The 23,220-nt window shown below is 44.3% G+C and overlaps 1 protein-coding gene across 1 annotated transcript in view; it reads left to right on the top strand.

Moving 5' to 3' along the window:
- The first annotated feature begins 381 nt into the window (after positions 1 to 381).
- The window catches only part of LOC115461927 (very long-chain acyl-CoA synthetase-like), a 77,377-nt gene continuing 54,538 nt past the window's right edge, over positions 382 to 23,220 (top strand). Inside the window, exon 1 of the mRNA XM_030191981.1 lies at positions 382 to 935. Within this exon, the coding sequence (XP_030047841.1) occupies positions 458 to 935 (478 nt within the window). The 5' untranslated portion in view covers positions 382 to 457. The remainder of the gene's footprint in view (positions 936 to 23,220) is intronic.

The raw sequence follows: 23,220 nt of genomic DNA, 5'->3' as shown, positions 1-23,220 counted from the left end.
CTTGCTAGTCGTTTATAATAAGTTTGACACAGGACACGTTGCTTCCGCTGCAGCATTTCACTCCATGAACAATGCTAACGAATTCTGAAATACCTTGTATACGTGTGCAAAGTTAAAATGAGTAGATGGGGAACGCTGACCCCCATTCCAAAAAGTACGAATTTAAAAAGCTTATGCCCTTTTTCTCATACATTGCACTCGCAACCTTTAAGAGGCGCAGTAACCTCACTGGTCCCAGACTCCCATTCCAAAAGTACAAAGTTTTTTTTCCCCCCTTTTTTCATACGTCGTACTCGCAACCTTTAAGAGGCGCGGTAACCCTGCGGTGCCTCCTTAAGTGCTGGAGCCCCGCCCCTTCGGTGTTCCAATCCTCCGCCCTCACGTTTAGTGTGCACTGATTGTTGTTGTGCGAGTTCCTTCATCAGACAGAGTAGTTAGTTCTGTGCAACCGCTGGCGATGTACACGCTCCTGTACACTGCCCTGGCAGGGCTGCTTTTCTTCCCGCTGCTTGTGAGCTCTGTCTGGCCCTATGCGTTTCAGGACTTATGTTTCTTCCTTGGCATCTTCTTTTTCGGAGCCAAGTTGAAGAGGCGGGAGAGAAAGATCCCTTACTTCACAATCCTGGACCGATTCCTAGAGCAATCACAGAAGGTGCCCGACAAGCCCTTCCTGCTCTTTAAAGATGAAGTCTATTCCTACTCCGAAGTGGACAGAAGGAGCAACAAAGCAGCCCGTGCCTTGCTGAGATATGGCCAGCTGAAGCAAGGGGACTGTGTCGCCCTTCTTTTAAGCAATGAGCCGGCTTTCGTGTGGATTTGGTTGGGCTTGGCCAAGTTAGGATGTTCGGCTGCCTTCCTGAATACTAACATTAGATCCAAATCCTTGTTGCATTGTTTCCAGTGCAGTGGTGCTACAGTTCTTATAGCAGATCCAGGTGAGCTTCTGTGAAACTGGCGAGTTAAGTTCTAAGGCCGGTGGTGGGTTTTGCTAGAACACCAGTATTCCAAAATGACCTGGCCCCTCCCATAGATAAGACTGTGTTGTTTTCCTAAAAATGTGTTTAATTTCAATATTTAATGCCTTGTTCTCTTTTGGTGTGAGCTTTCCAAGTATTTGTGTGATGGTGATGCTCCTCCAGTGGATAAGGGCTATGGAACTGATATAGTAAACTGCACTAGCCTTTTTTCGATTTGTTTTTTTCCTGCACTACAGGACCCTTTTTACCAAACTGCGATAAAAAGTGGCCATAGCGCACCCTTACGCAGGTCATTCCCGTACTCTGAGGCCATTTTTACTGCAGGGGTAATATGGCTGATTTTTCTATTGTCTGTATTAATGGCTTCATACTACTTTTTAGCTCCTATTGCCACCTGTTTTGTTGGTGAGAAGGGCTCATGAGTTAACCACACACCAATCAGCACGCAACAGTGTAGCTGCGCTGATTACTGCAGAACATGTCCACTCTCCAACCCCAGACCCCACACGCTATCTAATATAATAAAACGCACCGTGAACGTTCTGAAGACAACGTTCTGAAGTCACTCAAACACTCCCTGTAGGGTTCGTGGATTCATGGTGTGAAGCCAGCCAGCCGTCTCTGCCCCGCCCTCGCGTCAAACGTCATGACGTCGAGGGCGGAAAAAAAACAAACAAACGGATCGCACCCACGCATGGTGCGTTTTATTATATTAGATTTACCTCCGTGGTGACGGTTGCGGAAGCGCAGCGTCAGGGAAGGAGGCGGCGCTCCCGACGTCTCTAGCCTTCCCTTCGCTGTGTTCCGCCTTCTTCTGACGTCAAGGATGACGTCAGAAGTGTTGGATTATTTGTAGTAAATAATTAGCAGATTTTAGTACACACAGCTTCAGCTTTAGAAATGTTAATTTCTTTCTTCATCTCTCTCTCATTCACCCCTGAATAATTCACTGCTGAGTCACTTTAAAGTTGAAGTAACAAAACATCTGTTTACTCACAGTTTGTAGTTAGATTATAATCAGACAGGCTTATATATACATATTATTATACATTTGTATTATCAGCTCCTTCCATGTGCTTAGATGGTAATGGATGCTCACACCACCATAGATTCTCTCAGGTTAGGAGAGATCATGAGCTCCATGTGCTCCATGTGCTGCATCTGCTGTATCTAAACCCCCACAGGAAGTTGCATAGCTGTGTGACCTCTCTAAGTAATTCACATCAGAGGTCACAGAGTAATCACAGAGAAATAATAGGTGACAGGCAATGCATGTAAAAATACAATACATTCCAACAAACCCCTTCTCATGCATAACTGTCATGCAATTATTTATTCATACAAAGTCCAAGCTTTATACGCAGATTCACAAAATGTTCTCTGGGTAACGGTTTGGTCATGATGTCAGCTGTCATCTCACTGGTGTGACAACAGTGTAGACTGATGACCCCTTCTTTCGCCAACTCTCGCACGTTGTGGTATTTCGTTGCGATGTGCTTGGTGCGTGACTGAACCTTGTCATTCTGTGACAGTCGGATGCAGCTCTGATTATCTTCCATTATCTGGATTGGTCTCTTTTCAGCTATTCCGAAATCCAGCAAAAGTTTTTCAATCCACATCAGTTCTCTGCACGCTTCCGATACGGCCACGTATTCAGCTTCTGTAGAAGACAAACTCACAATACTTTGTTTATGACTGGCCCATGAAATTTGTACATTTCCATACATAAACACATATCCACTTGTGCTTTTATAATCAGAATGATCCCCTGCCCAATCTGAATCACAGTAACATATTAGTTTTGGATTACTATTGGCTGAAATCTTTAATTTACAATCAATGGTACCCTTTAAATACCTTACCATTCTTTTAACTGCAGTCCAATCTGATTTGGTAGGTGAGCTGACCCTTCTGCTCAAAATTCCTACTGCATTTGCTATATCAGCCCTGTATGTGGTAGCTAGATATAAAAGCTTACCTATGGCTGATCTATATTGGATGTTATCTGGTAAAGGTTCTCTTACTGTTTCATCCTTCAGAAAATCAGTGATCATGGGAGTGCTTACAACTTGGGCATCTTGCATACCTAAACTTTCAATAAGCTCATTTATTTTCTGCTTCTGGCTTAGAAGATAAGAACCATCATTTTGTTTCTCAATTTCTATACCAAGATAGTATGACACATTACCAAGTTCTTTTATCTCAACATTGAGGTTTAAATATTTTACAATGTCCTTGTACTCTTGCTCACTTTTGCTTGCAATGAGCAGATCATCAACAAAAGCTAAAATGTATGCATATTGTCCATTTGTGCACCTAGTGTACAAGCATTTATCTGCTTCACCTTGCTTAAATCCTAAATTTGTCAATATTTCATGCAATTTTTCATTCCAACATTCTGCACTTTGCTTTAATCCATAAAGACCTTTGTTTAATTTACACACTAGCTGTCTTTGTTTTGTATTTATGAAACCTGTTGGCTGTTCCATGTACAAGTCTTCAGTTATATCTCCGTGAAGAAATGCTGTTTTCACATCAATGTGGTTGACTTGCATGCCTTTTGAGACTGCAATGCTCAGAAGTGTTCTTATTGTCGTGTGTTTCACTACAGGTGCAAACACTTCATCAAAATCTTCTCCATATTTTTGAAGATATCCCTTTGCCACTAATCTGGCTTTATACCTTTCCACTTTTCCTTGTGCATTCCTTTTTAACTTGAATACCCATTTGCATCCTATAGCTTTCTTGCCAGGAGGTAATTTTGTAAGAATCCAAGTATTATTTTTATCCAATGCATCAATTTCTTCTTGTGCAGCTTTATGCCATTCAGCAGCTTCTTCTGCTGGCATTTTCTCAATCTCATCCCATGTTAAGGGCTCTTGAGCTTCTGCTGACTTTGTTAGGTAAGACAGTCTTGGGGGTGGAACACCTTTGTTTTCCCTGGATGAGCGTCTGACAACAGGTTGGTCTGACCTTTCCGCATCCTCAAAATCTGAGAGTACTTCTTCAATTGATTCCCCTTCTCCAACTGTACTGTCTTCTTCAATGATCCTTTCTGTGTCTGCTTCCTCTGCCTGTTCCTCGTTAGATACAGGTGAGTTGCTTTCAGACATCTGCCTTGGTATGGCATTTATATACACTGGCATGTCTATTATGGTTCTAGTTTCATATTCTGGATGATAAGGCTCATCTGGGATAATCCAGCCTTTATCAACCCTTTTGTTTTCATCAAAATATGTAACATGTCTTATGCCAACAATGCCAGTTTTCAGATTCAAAATTCTATATCCTTTGTGTCCTGGAGTATAGCCAACTAAAATGCCCCTTTCTGTTGTGGAATCCAGCTTATGCCTTCTTTGCTTTGGTACATGAGCATATGCTGTACTTCCAAATGTTCTTATGTGTGACAGGTTTGGCTTCCTACCATGCCATGTCTCATGTGGTGTGCGCTCAGCGCCTTTAGTTGGCATTCTGTTTTGTAGGTACACTGCTGTGAGAATGGCTTCCCCCCATAGTCTTTTAGGGAGATTGCTATCTGACAGCATACATCTGGTCATTTCCACAAGTGACCTAAATTTTCTCTCTGCAACAGAATTTTGCTCTGGTGTATAAGCTACTGTTGTGATATGCTGAATGCCTTCTTGTTCTAGAAATGTGCGCATGCTTTGTGAAGTGAACTCACCACCATTGTCGGTCTGAAGAACCTTTGGTTTTCTTTCAAATTTGTTTCTCACCATGGCTACGTATTTCTTCAGCATGTCTGTGACTTGACTTTTTTCTTTCAGCAAATAGGCCACACAATATCTAGAGAAATCATCCAAGAATATTAGCACAAATCTGTTATTTCCCAATGATGGGATATTAACGGTCCACATAAGTCACTGTGTATTAAGTCCAGCACTTTATTACTCCTATTTCCTGTGTATGCAGGAAATGAGGGTCTCACACCTTTTTGAGTAACACAGTCTATGCATTTCTCCATTTTACCAGCATCTGCACTTATCTGAATGCCAGTGGCTAGTTGCTTACTGTAAAGATCCTGGATCACCTTAAAATCACGATGTCCCAGGCGGCGGTGCCAGATTTCCAGACTACATTTACCATCATTCTTCCTTACTTGCGCCATATGTGAGGCTTCACCTGAAATGCTCAGTTATAAACATCATTATGCATAAAAGCTTCAGCATACACTTCATCATTTTTAGAGATTGTGCACTTACTGTTTTCAAAATGAATCACAAATCCCTTCTTATCTAATGTAGATACACTAAGCATATTGCAAACTGCTTGGGGAATATACAAGACATCACTTACAGGAATTTCTTTAACTTCGTTAGACACTTTGCATTTTAAGAATCCAATACCTTTTGCTTGGATCTTAGCAGTCCCTGCGTTTGCAGTTTTAAGAATACCTTCCTCTGGACACATTTCCTGAAAGAAATTCTTACAATTGGTTAAATGGCATGTGCTCCCCGAATCCAAAATCCAAGTACTTTCATTTGAATTATTATTACCATAGTCAAAGATTTTTCTGCCATTAGAAAGCCCTTGTGTTTATCTTTGTCCTTCATACATTTCCTGGTTTGAAAATTCTTTAGTTCCATTGGCTTAGGTGAGCTAGAGGGAGTGTTTTGTGTTTTCCTTACACCATTTAGATACATGTCCCTCCTTTCCACATGAGTAGCAAATCAGCTTGCCCTTGGGTGGAGTTTTCCCATAGCTCCGCCTTCCTCTGTTCTTTGCCAAGAAATTTGTTTCATTTCTCTCTGACTGACTTTGAGAACACATCTCCTCAGAATCATTTATTATGCATTCCTGCCTTAGTTTTGATGTTGCCTGTTCAAAAGATTGCCCTTCAATGGCCTCATTTACAGACCTAAAAACATCAAACTTCTTTGATAGTGAGGTAAAAAGAAATGCTCTTTTCAATGCATCACACATGGGAATTCCTGAAAGTTCTAACTTTTGAAATGAAGACATAAGATGCATAATGTGATCATTACATTTACTTTTTTCCCTTAATTTGGTTTCATTCAACTCTGCCAGCCAAATTGGTTGCTGCTTTGCATATGTAGTTGCATACATAGTTCTCAGTTTATATAAAATGTCCTTTGGTGTATCTTTTCCCTCCACTAATATGGCTTGTTTCTCTGAGAGAGCTTCCAAAAGCATGCACTTCACATAATAGTTTGCATTGTCCCATTCAGCCATATTTTTCAGCTGTTCTGTCTTGGTCTAAGCATATATTTAATCCTTTTGCTCGAAGGAGACATATGAATCTTAATTCCCACTGCCGATAATTAAACTCAGTTAATCTAGGCACCTTGAGAGAATAGAAAAATGGTGAATTTCTTCCCTCAGCCATTTTCTTAGCCTTCTGTCTGCTGTGTGGGGGGAGAGAGAGACAGACTGAATCTTTCCTTTAAAACTTAAGAGAAAAATGTGGCCTTTTTTTTCTGCCTGGTAATATTTCTCTTCTTTTTCAATTCCTGACCCTGGGCCCATAACCCTTTTGTTGGATTATTTGTAGTAAATAATTAGCAGATTTTAGTACACACAGCTTCAGCTTTAGAAATGTTAATTTCTTTCTTCATCTCTCTCTCATTCACCCCTGAATAATTCACTGCTGAGTCACTTTAAAGTTGAAGTAACAAAACATCTGTTTACTCACAGTTTGTAGTTAGATTATAATCAGACAGGCTTATATATACATATTATTATACATTTGTATTATCAGCTCCTTCCATGTGCTTAGATGGTAATGGATGCTCACACCACCATAGATTCTCTCAGGTTAGGAGAGATCATGAGCTCCATGTGCTCCATGTGCTGCATCTGCTGTATCTAAACCCCCACAGGAAGTTGCATAGCTGTGTGACCTCTCTAAGTAATTCACATCAGAGGTCACAGAGTAATCACAGAGAAATAATAGGTGACAGGCAATGCATGTAAAAATACAATACATTCCAACAAGAAGAAGGCGGAACACAGCGAAGGGAAGGCTAGACGTCGGGAGCGCCGCCTCCTTCCCTGATGCTGCGCTGCCGGAACCGCCACGGAGGTAAATTTAAAAAGAAAAAAAAAAGGGATGTTGGGGGGAGAGAAGAGGGTGGGCAGTAAAGTTGAACAATGGGAGCGGGAGGGCAGGGGAGAAACGACAGCATGGATGCGAAGGGGGGGGGGAGAAGAGGGCGGGCCAGGCTGGGACATGGGAGAGAGAGGAGCATGGATGCGAGGGGGGGTCATGGAAGGGAGAGAGGGGAATTGCTGGAAAAGGATGAATGGAGGGGGCAGGGGACAGAGGAGCATGGATGGGCATGGATTGGGAGGGCAGGGCTCAGGGAGAGAGGGGAATTGCTGAAAAGGGATGAATGGAGGGGGCAGGGGACAGAGGAGCATGGATGGGCATGGATTGGGAGGGCAGGGCTCAGGGAGAGAGGGGAATTGCTGGATAGGGATGAATGGAGGGGACAGATGGGCATGGATGGATATGGATTGCAGGGCAGGGCTCAGGGAGAGAGGGGAATTGCAGGATAGGGATGAATGGAGGGGGCAGGTGACAGAGGAGCATGGATGGGCATGGATTGGGAGGGCAGGGCTCTGGGAGAGAGGGGAATTGCTGGATAGGGATGAATGGAGGGGACAGATGGGCATGGATGGATATGGATTGCAGGGCAGGGCTCAGGGAGAGAGGGGAATTGCTGGATAGGGATGAATGGAGGGGGCAGGTGACAGAGGAGCATGGATGGGCATGGATTGGGAGGGCAGGGCTCAGGGAGAGAGGGGAATTGCTGAAAAGGGATGAATGGAGGGGGCAGGGGACAGAGGAGCATGGATGGGCATGGATTGGGAGGGCAGGGCTCAGGGAGAGAGGGGAATTGCTGGATAGGGATGAATGGAGGGACAGATGGGCATGGATGGATATGGATTGCAGGGCAGGGCTCAGGGAGAGAGGGGAATTGCAGGATAGGGATGAATGGAGGGGGCAGGTGACAGAGGAGCATGGATGGGCATGGATTGGGAGGGCAGGGCTCTGGGAGAGAGGGGAATTGCTGGATAGGGATGAATGGAGGGGACAGATGGGCATGGATGGATATGGATTGCAGGGCAGGGCTCAGGGAGAGAGGGGAATTGCTGGATAGGGATGAATGGAGGGGGCAGGTGACAGAGGAGCATGGATGGGCATGGATTGGGAGGGCAGGGCTCAGGGAGAGAGGGGAATTGCTGGAAAAGGATGAATGGAGGGGGCAGGGGGCAGATGGGCATGGATTGGGAGGGCAGGGCTCACACTCTCTCTCTCATATACAATGTCTTTCTGACTCTCACTCTCACACACTCTGTCTCACACTGTATCACATTCACTCTCTATGTGCCACACAGTCACTCACACACTCGCTTGATCTCATACACTCACTCTCACAGAGAATCTGTGTCTCACACACACTCTCTCTCACACTGTGTCTCACATACACACTTGCACACACTCTCATTCTCACACACACACTCTCTCACAAACACACTCACACCCAGACTCACTCTCTCTCTCACACACACACACTCACACTTTCACTCTGACTCTCACACAGTCACTCTCACATACACTCTCCCAAACATACACACTCCGAGGAAAACCTTGCTAGCGCCCGTTTCATATGTGTCAGAAACGGGCCTTTTTTACTAGTATTTAATATTTAATCACCTCTCTGACCCCATGTGCAACTTTCTTTAAATTAGTCCCCTTATTTTCTAACTCCTCTTACCTCTCTATGTTCCATCTTTGCATATACCCGACGTGGTTCCCAAACCTGGTCCTGGAGGTGCCCTAGCCAGTCAGGTTTTTAGGATATCCACAATGAATATTCATGAGAGAGATTCTCATGCAGTGGAGGCAGTGCATGCACATTTCTCTCAAGAATATTTAACCTGAAAACCTGACTGGCTGGGGTGCCTCCAGGTTTGGGAACCACTGCCCTACGCTGTCTGTGAAAATGTTCTATTACGTATTGTGTTGATATTGTAAGTAGTATACTATCAGGTGAATTTTCGAAAGAGAAGGGCGCCCATCTTCCGACTCAAATCGGGAGATGGGCGTCCTTCTCACAAGGTTGCCCAAATCGGCATAATCGAAAGCCGATTTTGGGCGCCCTCAACTGCTTTCCGTCACGGGGATGACCAAAGTTCACAGGGGCGTGTCGGCAGTGTAGCGAAGGCGGGACTGGGGCATGCTTAGGAGATGGGCGTTCTTGGCCAAGAATGGAAAAAAAGGGCGTCTCTGCCGAACACTTGGATCACTTCACTTGGTCCCTTTTGTTTTTCACGACCAAGCATCAAAATGGTGCCCAAACTGACCTGATGACCACCAGAGGGAATCGGGGATGACTTCCCCATACTCCCCCAGTGGTCACTAATCCCCTCCCACCCTCAAAAAAAAATCTTTAAAAATACTTTTTTGCCAGCCTCAAATGCCATACTCAGGTCCATCGCAGCAGTATGCAGGTTCTTGGAGCAGTTGTAGTGGGTGCAGTGTGCTTCAGGCAGGTGGACCCAGGCCCATCCCCCCCTACCTCTTACATGTGGTGGTAAATGTGAGCCCTCCAAAACCCACCACAAACCCACTGTACCCACATGTAGGTGCCCCCCTTCATCCCTAAGGGCTATGGTAGTGGTGTACTGTTGTGGGTTTTGGGGGGGCTCAGCACCCAAGGTAAGGGAGCTATGCACCTGGGACCTTTTTCTGAAGTCCATTGCAGTGCCCCCTAGGGTGCCCGGTTGGTGTCCTGGCATATCAGGGGGACCAGTGCACTACGAATGTGGGCTCCTCCCATGACCAAATGGCTTGGATTTGGTTGTTTTTGAGATGGGCGTCCTCGGTTTCCATTATCTCCGAAAACCGGGAACGACCATCTCTAAGGTCGACCTAAATTTCATGATTTGGGCATCCCCGACCGTATTAGCGAAACGAAAGATGGACGCCCATCTCGTTTCGATAATATGGGTCGCCCTGCCCCTTTACGGGGCTGTCCTGCGAGGATGCCCTCATGAAAACTTGGGCGCCCTGTTCGATTATGCCCCTCCACGCCATGCTTTTTATTGTTATTTGAATAATTTTACTGCTGTAATTATCTATTGCTTATGTTTGATTTATTCATGTACACCACCTTGAATGAATTCCTTTAAAAAGGTGATAAATAAATCCTAATTAATTAATTAAAAAATTACATTTTAGTTTGTAGCACATATTTAGCGTGCACACAACCAGAAATCACTGCAGGATGCCTCAGCACACCACTATTCCCTCCCTCTAAGCTGAGCTGGAGTCTTTCAACAGCATTGCTACCAGTGAGGTGTGGTGCTTCAATATTGTGTTTTCAGTTGCTAGGGACAGATACCCTGGTATCCTGCAAAGCTTGCCTGCCCATTATTATTGAAAGTGTGAACTGAAACAGCACTCTCTGGCAGGACTGTAACATGGTAAATGACGGCAGATAAAGACCTGAACGGTCCAACCAGTTTGCCCAACAAGATAAAACTCATTTTACATGTATGGTATGTGATGTTTGATTTGTCCATGCCATTCTCTGGGCACAGACCATAGAAGTCTGCCCAGCACTATTCTACTAAAAGTTCTGAAGCTAACATCGAAGCCCCTTAACATTTACACTCCAGCCCATCCATATCTATTCAGTTATGATCAGGGTGTAGACCGTAGAAGTCTGCCCAGCGCTGGTTTTGCTTCCCAATTATCGACATTGCCACCCAATCTCCACTAAGATTCCCACCCAATCTCCACTAAGATTCCGTAGATCCATTCCTTCTAAACAGGATTCCTTTATGTTTATCCTACGCATATTTGAATTCCATTAGCGTTTTCATCTCCACCACCTCCCACAGGAGGGCATTCCACGTATCTACCACCCTTTCCATGAAAAAAACCTTCCTGACATTACTCCTGAGTCTGCCCCCCTTCAACCTCAATTCATGTCCTCTAGTTCTACCACTTTCCCGTCTCCAGAAAAGTTTTGTTTGCAGATTAATACCTTTCAAATATTTGAACGTCTGTATCATGTCACCCCTGTTTCTCCTTTCCTCCAAGGTATACATGTTCAGGTCGGCAAGTCTCTCCTCGTATTGTTTGCAACACAAATCCCACACCATTTTTGTAGCTTTTCTTTGCACCGCTTCCAGTCTCTTTTCATCTTTAGCAAGGTATGGCCTCCAAAACTGAACACAATATCACCAACGACTTGTAGAGGGGGCATCAACACCTCCTTTCTTCTACTGGTTATATGCCTCGCCATGCAGCCTAGCATCCTTCTGGCCACAGCCATTGCCTTGTCACATTGTTTCTTCATCTTCATATCCTCTGACACCAGCACCCCAAGGTCTCTCTCCTGAGTCGAGCTTACTAAACTCTCCCCTCCTTTTCGGTATCTCCCTTTTGGGTTTCTGCATCTCAAGTGCATCACTCTTCACTTCTTGACATTAAATTTTAACCTCTAATACCTTCCGGGTTCCAACTGAAATACTCTCTGGTATTCTAATTCAATAATTATGATATATTTTATACCAGTTCATCCAATGTTATAAGTAATTTTTTTGTTTTTTATTATGCAGTGCTCAGTGTGTTAGAGTGCCAAATTCTAGGTTCCACTGAACCGGCTTAAAGCACTACTAATAGTATATACATCATTGCACAGGGTCCTGCCTTCCTTCCACTGTGCTGAGTCTTATGTATATGTCTTTATAAAACAGTTAAGACTTTCTTACTTACTACTACTACTACTACTTATCATTTCTAGTGCTACTAGACATACACGGCGCTGTACACTTGAACATTAAGAGACAGTCCCTGCTCAGAGCTTACAATCTAATTAGGACAGACAAACAGGACAAACAAGAGATAAGGGAATATTAAAGTAAGGATGATAAAATAAGGGTTCTTATCTTATCGCAGGTCCTGGTGCTCTGTTTCTCTGTTAGTGCTGCCGGTGCTGTGTATGATGCCGTGTATGAATCGGTGCTCAATCTGTGCTCTAAAATTCTGCTGAAAGGATCATGTTGTCAGCGGTTAAACTGATCTTTTATCTGTTCTCTACGCGGTGCCACGTTTCGCCTCGTAGGCGTCCTCAAGAGAACATACTCCATAAATACATGTAATAATTAACAAAATCTTAGTACGTAGGCTAATCCACATTGTCCCATTATTATCATGCCGTACTTTTATTCTGTTTTACCTTATGTGTGTGCTAACTGCTTCCTCTCGGTCTGCCCATGGGAGTCTTGATGTTCACTACTACTACTACTACTTATCATTTCTAAAGCGCTACTAGACATACGCAGCGCTGTACACTTGAACATGAAGAGACAGTCCCTGCTCGACAGAGTTTACAATCTAATTAGGACAGACAAACAGGACAAACAAGAGATAAGGGAATATTAAAGTGAGGATGATAAAATAAGGGTTCTGAACAAGTGAATAAGGGTTAGGAGTTAAAAGCAGCATCAAAAAGGTGGGCTTTTAGCTTAGATTTGAAGATGTCCAGAGTTGGAGTTTGATGTACTGGCTCAGGAAGTCTATTGCAGGCATATGGTGCAGCAAGATAAAAGGAACGGAGTCTGGAGTTAGCAGTGGAGGAGAAGGGTGCAGATAAGAGAGATTTACCCAGTGAACGGAGTTCCCGGGGAGGAATGTAGGGAGAGATGAGAGTGGAGAGGTACTGAGGAGCTGCAGAGTGAATGCACTTATAGGTCAATAAGAGGAGTTTGTACTGTATGCGGAAATGGATAGGAAGCTAGTGAAGTGACTTGAGGAGAGGGCAAATATGAGCATAACGACACTAGCGGAATATTAGTCGTGCAGCAGAAGTTTGAACAGATTGAAGAGGAGAGAAATGGCTAAGTGGGAGACCTGTGAGAAGCAAGTTGCAAGAGTCTAAGCGAGAGGTAATAAGAGTGTGGATGAGGGTTCTGGTAGTGTGCTCAGAAAGGAAAGGGCGAATTTTGCTGATATTATAGAGAAAGAAACAACAGGTTTTAGCAGTCTGTTGAATATGTGCAGAGAAGAAGGAGTCGAAGATGACCCCAAGGTTACGAGCTGATGAGACAGGAAGGATGAGAGTGTTATCCACAGAAGTAGAGAATGGGGGAGGAGGAGAGGTTGGTTTAGGGGGAAAGATAAGAAGCTCAGTCTTGGTCATGTTTAGTTTCAAATGGCGCTGAGACATCCAGGCAGCAATGTCAGACAGGCAGGCTGATACTTTGGCCTGGATTTTGGGTGAGATTTCTGGTGTGGAGAGGTAGATCTGGGAGTCATCAGCGTAAAGATGATATTGAATACCATGGGATGAGATCAGAGTACCAAGGGAAGAAGTATAGATGGAGAAAAGAAGAGGTCCCAGGACAGATCCCTGAGGTATACCAACTGACAGTGGGATAGAAGTAGAGGAGGATCCACTAGAGTATACACTAAAGGTACGCTGGGAGAGATAAGAAAACCAGGAAAGAGCAGAGCCCTGAAATCCAAGTGAGGACAGCGTATCAAGGAGTAGGCTGTGATCAACAGTGTCAAAAGCAGCAGAATGATCGAGAAGGATGAGGATAGAAAAAAAAGGAAAGGGATGTTGGAAGGGGGGGGAGAAGAGGGCAGGCAGTTGGGACATAGGAGCGTGAGGGCAGGGGAGATAGGAGCATGCGAGGGCAGGGTTCATGGAAGGGAGAGAGGGGAATTGCTGGATAGGGTCAGGGAGAGAGGGGAATTGCTGGATAGGGATGAATGGAGGGGGCAGGGGACAGATGGGCACGGATGGATATGGATTGCAGGGCAGGGCTCAGGGAGAGAGGGGAATTGCTGGATAGGGTCAGGGATGAATGGAGGCAAGGGACAGATGGGCATGGATTGATGGGAGGGTAGGGCTCAGGGAGAGAGGGGAATTGCTGGATAGGGTCAGGATGAATGGAGGGGGCAGGGGACAGATGAGCATGGATGGATATGGATTGCAGGGCAGGGCTCAGGGAGAGAGGAGAAATTGCTGGACATAGAGGGGAGGGAAGAGAGATGAAGGAGATGAAATGAGGGAAAAGGAAGAGAGGAGAAAAACTGCACACGGATGAAGAAAATAGGCAGAAGCTGAGGACCAGAAATGAAGAAGAAAGGAGGAAAGGAAAGAAATAAATGGAAAGGAAGCCCTGGAAACGGAGTTAAGAGGACAGATAGCCGCAGAATCAGATACTGGGCCAGCATGATCAGAAAAAGAAAGTCACCAGACAACAAAGGTAGAAAAAAATCATTTTATTTTCATTTTAGTATTTGGAATATGTCCACTTTGAGAATTTACATCTGCTATCTTATTTTGCAATGTATAGCAATTTGTTTCTAAGAATATTGTTGACAATTCCTGTCAGTGTGGCAAGTGGTGAGCGATCATTTCACCGGGGGGGGGGGGGGGCAACTGATAGTCTGCAGGGGGGCGCCAGAGACCCTAGGCACGACCCTGCCATCTATCCTACGTCACTGAATCTCACATTCTTCTGTTCATCCATAATTGCACCTTTCCCAGGCCCGTTTGCACATAGGAATGTCTTATCAGATCATAAGTTCCTGGGCCTCATGATTTATGACCTTTACCCCTTTTGACTCCTCTCTAGGGTGGACAACTAAGTTTATAGTGTTTACTTAGGTGCTAGCAGACCATGAGCTCTGATTCAGTAAAGAGGTCAACTAAGAGACACTCACTTAGGCCTGTCAGCCTATATGCCCTGTTGAGCCTTAGCTTTTACAGGTCTTAATCATGGTTCATATTTCATAGTTCATAACTATCACTATAGAAATGATAAGTAGTAGTAATAGTAGTATCTCTAATATACAATACATAGAATCTAGCCCTTAGTGTGCACTAATTCTGTTAGCACGCACTAAGGAATCCTTTTACAGAGCCATAGTAAAAAGAGGCCTGTGATAGCGTTGGCACATGGAATTGCTACTTTTAACTTTTTTTTCCCCATTGGTGTCCTTAATGGCTTACTTCCTGCCCACCATGCTAGAAAATAATTTCTATTTTCTAGCACGGGAAATGGCGTGTACCTCAGGGCACCTGGCCACATCCTACGGTAGTGCTGTTTTGCTGCACGCTACCTGCACAGTAGCCTTACCACCCTTTAATAAAAGGGCCCCTAAGCTTTAGTAAAAAGGGTCCCAAAGTGGAAATATGTGAATGAACAAATTAATTTCACTGCTTACTTGTTTTTGGATTTTTGGTCTTTTTCCCCATTTTTTTTCTTCTTTTCTTCTGGTTTGTTATTTTGATAAAAGTGCTTAACTCTTGATAAAAGTGCACATTAACTTTTTAATACATGCAGATTGTATTTACACACATTAATTCATAGGTTAATGCATGTTAAATCAATTCTGAGCAAATAATTTTTTAAGGTATATTATAGAAACAAATGGAACGTGTGCAAATTAATACATATCCCTATCCGGAGCAAGAGGGATCTAAGAAAGGATGAGAAATAAAAGACCAGCCACAGATGACAGAGAGTCACAGGAAGACAGATGGAAAATGCAGGTTGAAAAATATTCAAGTACACAAATTAAATATTTTGAGAATGGGGGGGGGGGGGTAGCTAAAGGTGTGGTTTGTGGTTAGAGGGTAGGGTAGGGGTTGCAAATGGCTGAGTAGGCTCTGTAGTGCAGATGATCGAAAGCAAATGTGGGTGCTAGAGGCCAATAGTGCTGTTCTAGCACCCTCATTTGCACCCGCCCAATGATCAGAGTTGGTGAGTGCGTGAAGCAATGCGCTTGTCAGCTCTGATCACTAATTGTGTGCAAATGCATACAGCTGAGGGTCTCCTGCATTCCTCCCTTGTTTGGCGTGCTGCCCATGTGCAAACCCTACGCCAGCTCAGAGCTGGCATTACGGTTTGCTGAGCAAGGAAGGAATGGGGGAGACCAGCAAAAGAGGTTTGACAAGTGAGGGATTTTTTCCTGGACCTGTCAAACCTAAGGTGCCCCCTAGCCCCCCAAACACTAAAAAGACCCTGGTGGTCCAGTGGGATCGCTAGCCCTCCTCACCCTCACTCCCCAGTGTTGTAGTGGCCCCGACCCCCTCGCACCTTCAAATGATGGAGGAGGTAGTAGCAGTCCCTCTTCCAACCAGCACTGCCTCCAAAATGGTGGCACCCTGCCCAGTGCATCCTGGGATGTGCTAGGCGGGGCTTACTTACTCTATAAGGGAGTTTCACTGGATCTCCAGCCTTCTGTTGGGGGTGGGGCGGTAGATCAACAGGGGAGTTCTAGAGGGCCAGCCCTCTCTTCTGTCGGGGGGGGGGGGGAGGGGGTTCATCTTCTGGCGGGTCGCGTGTGGCCAGGCTGGGGAGGGTCTCTTCTGTCGGGGGAATGTTTGACAGGTCCGGATTTAGACAGCCCGGACCTGTCTCAAACAACTTCTGCAGAAGTACCCCAGTGATCAGATCTAATAATGTGCATGTATTTGCATGCTATTAGCTTTGATCATAGGGGCATTATTGCCCTGGGATGTTCTGGTTCTAATTTTAGAGCACTGTTCAGAACACTGTGGGGTGTTTGATCATCTGCACATGTATGTTCATGAGTGAGTGGGGGGTGTAATTGAGTAAATGGATAGAATGATGCGCTGAGCTTCAGAGCACAGTGTAGTAAAATCCACACAAAAAAAACCCCAAATACCTTTTTACTCCTAATGCAGAAAACTAATTGCATGCACATTCCCTTTTGAGAAAACATGCACTATCAGAAAAAAACAGAACACACCATCCCATTTGCTGCATCAAAAGTAAAATACCCCCCTCGTTGTCAGTGTCTGAGTGGGGATTAGCTCACACACTGACAGGAAGGGATGCATTTTAAAATACTGACCTGTTGAACCTCCCCCACCCCTGACCCCACTCTGCAAAATTTCCCTGTCAGCCCTGGCCCTTCCCTCAATCCTACAAAAATATTCCCTGGTAGCCCAAGTGGGCCCTTGAACTCCTCCAGTCCCTCCTTTACAAAAATATTCCCTGGTGGTCCAAGCCAGGCTCAGAGCCTCTCCTCCCCCAACCCCACAAAAGTAGTCCCTGGTGTCCATGTGACCCTCTCTGGTCCCTCCCCCAACTACAAACATTGGGAGTGTCATGGATAAACACAAAGGAACCAGAGAGAGAGACAGTAAAAATTTTATTACTGCAAATTTGCAAAGAACACAAACAGTGAACTACAATGCTTTTGCTGAACATATACAACTGGTTCTGGAGTGTCCCTAGGATAATCAGTGGGACAAGGGGCTATACAGGCTGGCAGGATTTACCTGGAGGGGGAGGGGAGAAATGGGGTTTGTAGGCATTTCTCTGAAAACAGAACCTATTTGCAAAGCAAGCAAAACCTAAGGTCAGCACCAAAACAAATGTCTTTACAAGAAAGAAAAGAAAAATACTGGCATATCTTTACTTAAAACTCCAGATATTCTGCCTATGAATTCTAGTGCCCTCCCTCAGTCCCTCCTTTTGAACTTAAGTTTAATGTTTACATATTCCTCAATACAGATTTTCATCATATACTGTATTTCTTCAAGTCATAAACCTTTATGGGCTTAGCCTCAAGCAATTTTCACAGCTTTGCAAGGTGGTCTCAATGGCATGGTCTAAGTATATCTTTTATTATTGAAGGACCACAATATTTTACAAGGAGAACAATAACAACAACAACAATAATGACAAGAGTAGCCTAATGCTTATTTTTATTTATTAGGATTTATTACTGCCTTTTTGAAAGAATTCACTCAAGGTGGTGTACAGTAAGAATAGATCATACATGAGCAGGAGGCAATTAGGACATGCTATAGATGTAATCTACTTAGATTTCAGCAAAGCTTTTGACAGGTTCCCCACAGGAGGCTCTTGAATAAACTTGACAGGCTGAAGATAGGACCCAACGTGGTGAACTGGATTAGGAACTGGTTGACGGGCAGACGCCAGAGGGTGGTGGTGGTGGAATTTGCTCAGATGAAGGAAAGGTGAGTAGTGGAGTGCCTCAGGGATCATTTGTGAGTGACACTGCCGAAGGGTTAGAAGGTAAAGTTTGCCTTTTTGCGGACGATACTAAGATTTGTAATAGAGTGGACACCCAGGAGGGAGGGAGTGGAAAACATGAAAAAGGATCTGAAAAAGCTAGAAGAATGGTCTAAGGTTTGGCAATTAAAATTCAATGCGAAGAAATGCAGAGTGATGCACTTAGGGTGTAGAAATCCACGGGAGACGTATGTGTTAGGCGGTGAGAGTCTGATATGTACGGATGGGGAGAGGGATCTTGGGTGATAGTATCTGAGGATCTGAAGGTGACAAAACAGTGTGACAAAGCGGTGGCCGTAGCTAGAAGGTTGCTATGCTGTATAGAGAGAGGTGTGACCAGCAGAAGAAAAGAGGTTTTAATGCCCCTGTATAAGTTGTTGGTGAGGCCCCACCTGGAGTATTGTGTTCAGTTTTGCAGGCTGTATCTTGCTAAGGATGTAAAAAGAATTGAAGCGGTGCAAGAAAAGCTACGAGAATGGTATGGGATTTGCGTTACAAGACAAAGAGAAAGCCACAGAGAGAATCCCTCTTGTAGTGTCATACAATCCAGAGCTAGAAAAATTGAGAAGAATCATAAAAGATCTACAGACACTATGCCAAGAGGATGAATTACTGAGAGATATTTCCAGGCCCACCAGTGCTGGCCTTCTGACAGCCATCTAATTTGAAAACAGAGATTAGTGAAAAGCAAACTCCCAGTACAAGAAAGGCACACATCCCTGCAATATACCTAGCTGCAAACTGTGCCAACAAATCTTACAGGATCCCACAGTCACTCGCATGAGAAAAACATTCAGCATTGGGGGATCCTTCACATTCTCATCCTCAAATGTGGTATATATCATTCAGTGTAAAAAGTATGAAGAAAGTGTGCTATATTGGAGAAACAAGCCATATGCTAAAGACAAGGCTCAATTTATATAGACATAATGATAAACATTCCAATGCCAATCATGATGCCACCTCTGTGGGACAGCACTTTACAAAATCAGAACACTGCATGAATGATCTTATGGTAACACTAAAAGGAAATTTTAAGACAATCCAAGACCTTTGAAGTCAACATAATGACATTTTTTTTCACTCACCAGACAGGACTTAACAAAGATCTGGGCTTTCTATCCCACTATGGGCCAGATGCACTAAACTTAACGAGCCATTAACAAGCAAGTAGTAAACCCTGGCATGCACTAAAGACTTTTTTCCGACGACGGTAGCAGCTAACGAAAACGGAATGCAGATGAGCAAATTGTGTAGAAACCCTATTGTAATGAGATGCACTAACCTTTTCCGATTGCCTTAACGCTGGAAAATCTAACGAGAGGTCTGTACCTGTGGTTGAGGCTGTGCGGGATAAAACTTGGCCCAAAGTAACAAAAAAAAAAATCAGGGAACAAAAAAAACGGTCTGCTTTAAAAAAAAAAAAAAACGTCATCCCCCCCCCCCCCCCCCCGCAGTCTTTAACCCTGCTGCTGAACCCTGAAGAAGAAGAGATTTCCCCGGCTCATCACTTCCCCCCCCCCCCCCCGCAATAATAGAAATGTCTTTTTTGACAGTGCTTCACTCAGCTGAGAGCCCAGGAAGTCTCTGAGCCAATCACAACGCGGTCAGCCGAATTAAACGCGCTGTGATTGGCTCAGAGACTTCCTGGTCTCTCAGCTGAGTGAAGCATTGCCAAAAAAGACGTTTTTATTATTGCAGGGGGAATGATGGCCAAAAATGGACGTTTTTTTTTTTTGGATGGGCGTCCTCAACTGCATTGTCCTCTGTCGAGCCGCATCGGAGGGGGTGAGCAGCGCGGCGTCTTCGAGCGGCACAGGGAGGCGTATTTGGCATGCGCAGAGCAGCCAGCATAACGCTTGGCTGCTCTGCGCATGCTCGACCGGCCGACTGGCTGATTGTTTAACGAGGGAATAGAGAATGCAAGTGAGCTACAATGAGCAGCTCATTTGCATTCCTATTCCTTGATGCATGCCCGTTCCTTACCGATTCGCTAAGGGAATCGGTAAGGAAAGGGCTTTAACGAGTCTTTAGTGCATCTTGCCCTATAATCCATAAAATTATACTGCTTTGTTACTCTCTTATCAGCCATCTCTGGAGAAAGTCCTATGTCACAGCTTCCCACAGAGGAGCTGAGAGAGCAGGGAGGGAGCCTTTCTTCAGCAGTGTTAACATCGAGGGCTGAACCGGTGGAAGAGCAGATTGTGAGTACACTGAGGCCCAGATGCACTAAACGTTTTTCATCATTAAATGAGCCCTTAAGGAAGAATTTCCTATCCTTTCCATGCACTAAAGCCTATTTTTCGACGGCAGTAGCAGCTAACGAAACTGGAATGCAAATGAGAAACTACCATTGAAATGTAGACAATTTGGAATGCATTAACCATACCGACGATAGCAACGATTCACTTACCGCCAGAAATTTAACGTCAGCTCAGACCTGTCGTTAAAGCCTGAGCTGTCATCTCCCCACTGCCCCCTGCACGATGAAAAACCAAATTGCTGGCATGTTTTAAAAGAAAAGTGGCTCCCTGCTTCCCTGTGCCTAAAATAAAAAAGGAAACTAAATTAAAAAAGGATCGGGAGGGGGCAAAGGCGCTCATCAGCAGCGTCCTGTATGGACGGCCTTGCCTTGCCTTGCCCCCCCCCCCCCCCCGAAGTCCCCACTGCTCCCCGCTGCTCCGTTTGTGAAATAAAAGCTTTTAAAAATGAAACCTTTGCAGTTGCTGGGCTCCCCCTCCCTTCCTGTCTCTCTCTTCTTCAGTCGGCAATGCTCCGCCTCCTGCCCTTTAGGTAGATAACTGACGTCAGAGGAGGGTGGACACAGGGGGGGGGGGGGCAAGGCAAGGCAAGGCCATCCATACAGGACGCTGATGATGAGCGCCTTTGCCCCCTCCCGATCCTTTAATGTTTGTGGAGACATGCAGGGGAAAGTGGGGAGCCACGTGTTTGTGTTCTTTTTTTTCTTACGTTTCTGGCATGCGCAGAGCAGCCAGCATAACGCTTGGCTGCTTTGCGCATGCTTTACGAGCCAATTACCGACGGGGATTAGTGCATAGTTCTTTACAATACCGCACCGAACTTGTGCGACTTGTTTTTTTGGAGCATTGGTCGTTTTTTTAAATTCGGTAATGGCTTTAACGATTTTGCTTTTTTTCCGTTTGGTTGATGCATCTGGGCCTGAGGCAAATTGCTAATGCCCCCCCTCTGGCTTTTCAAGAGGAATGTGTTAAAAAACCTGCCCTGGTGACATTAGAGTCACTTTGGGATCAAACTGCTGCTTTGCATTCCTCTTTACAACAACAAACAATAAAGAACTCAGCTGAAATTAAGTTGTTATCTCAAGTTGCCCTCCAGCACGCACAGACAACTAATCAACATACTTCTAAAATAGAACAATTGGGAGAGAAAATGCAATCTTTGGAAGTTATCAGTCAAACATCAATTAGGGATAAAAATTATATGTTACGACGTTTAGAATATCTTGAAAATAAATCAAGAAAACTTAATTTGAGATTCACGAACTTTCCAAGATCTCCCTTAATTTCCCCGATTGATATGGTGAAAAAATATCTGACTGAGGTATTAGGAATGCCAAGTGATTCCTTACCTCCTATTGTTCGGGTACAATATCTACAAAATAAATCAAATTCAGAGACTCTCCAACCGAACAGAGGAGAAGCGATGAACTTGACATCATTTCTTGAATCATCTTTGGAAGTAATTTCTCAGAGGTTGACTGCTTTGGTTGTTTTTGCTTTAGAAATGGACCGCGACGCAGTCTTAAGACTTTCATTTAGACATTTAGAATCTACTTTTTTTGGATCTAAAATAAGAATATTCCCTGATATGGCTAGAGACCCAAAAAAGACGGAGTGCTTTTTTAGCACTACGTCAGAGGACTCTGGCACTTGGAGCAAATTATATGTTAAAATTTCCTTGTATATGCAGAGTATTATATCAAGCCAAATCATTTCAGTTTTTTGATGCTAAACAGTTAGAGGAGTTTTTAGTTTCAAAAGAGGATGTGAATGTAGTAGTAGGATTACCAGACCATACTGTATGATATGCTTAGGGAAGGTTTACTTGGTAACAATAACCCCACTGTAAAAACTTTGTCTTTTTTTTTTTTTTTTTCCCCCTGTTCTCTTCTTGGATCCTATTACTTTATATTTCTGGTCGAAAGTAGAGTGTAAACATTTCAATTGTAATAGATATTAGAAATATTGTAAATTTTCTCATATTGTAATCTTCTCTTGTGAGTTGTTAAATTTGGATGAAAATTATAAATAAAACATCTCTCTCTTCCTGTCTCTCACTTAACCAACCCCACCCTTTTTTTGTGAGACAGTCATTGGAATGCTTTTGTGTTTCTCTCAGTGGTGTGCTGGTAAATGTTTAACAACAGGCTCTCTCCCCAGTCCACCTCTGCATCCCCCCTCTGCAAATTGCAGAGCTGGCTATAGCCAGGGAGTGAGCCTGGGGGGGGGGGGGGGGGGGCAATGCATTACTCCAGGAAAAAAAAATTAAAATGATCCCATGTTCCAATCTAATTCATGTTTAAAGTGGGATAAAACACCATAAATAAGTAAATAAATATAAACTTTTAATGTTGAGCACCTGATTCTCAAAGTGGACATATTCCAAACACTATAATGTTGTCTGGTGACTTTGTTTTTCTGATCATGCTGGCCCAGTATCTGATTCTGCTGCTATCTGTCCTCTTAACTCTGTTTCCAGGACTTCCTTTCCATTTATTTCTTTACTTTCCGCCTTTCTTCTTCATTTCTTGCCCTACGTCCATAAGTAAAAGCTGGGTCCTCCGTACTGTCCAGTGGATCCAGCTTCTGCCTATTTTCGTCATCCATGTGCAGTTTTTCTCCTCTCTTCCTTTTCCCTCATCTCATCTCCTTCCTCACTCTTCCCTCCCCTCCATCCATGTCCAGCATTTCTTCTCTCTCCCTTCCCTCTCCTCCATCCATGTCCAGCAACCCTCTTCTCCCCCCTGCCCTCCCCTCCATCCACCCATGTCAACCATCTCCCTTCTAGCCTCTCCCCTACTCAAAGCCAGACATTTCCTGCCTTCTTCCAGCCCCCCCCCCCCCCGATTCCCGCTCCCCAGGTCATCCATCATCTCCTGTCTGCCCTCAGCTCCCCGATA

The sequence above is a fragment of the Microcaecilia unicolor genome, chromosome 1 (genome assembly GCF_901765095.1).
Source record: "Microcaecilia unicolor chromosome 1, aMicUni1.1, whole genome shotgun sequence".
NCBI classification, from domain to species: domain Eukaryota; kingdom Metazoa; phylum Chordata; class Amphibia; order Gymnophiona; family Siphonopidae; genus Microcaecilia; species Microcaecilia unicolor.
The sequence above is the reverse complement of the archived record's forward strand: the minus strand, read 5'-3'. Positions and strand labels throughout refer to the sequence as shown.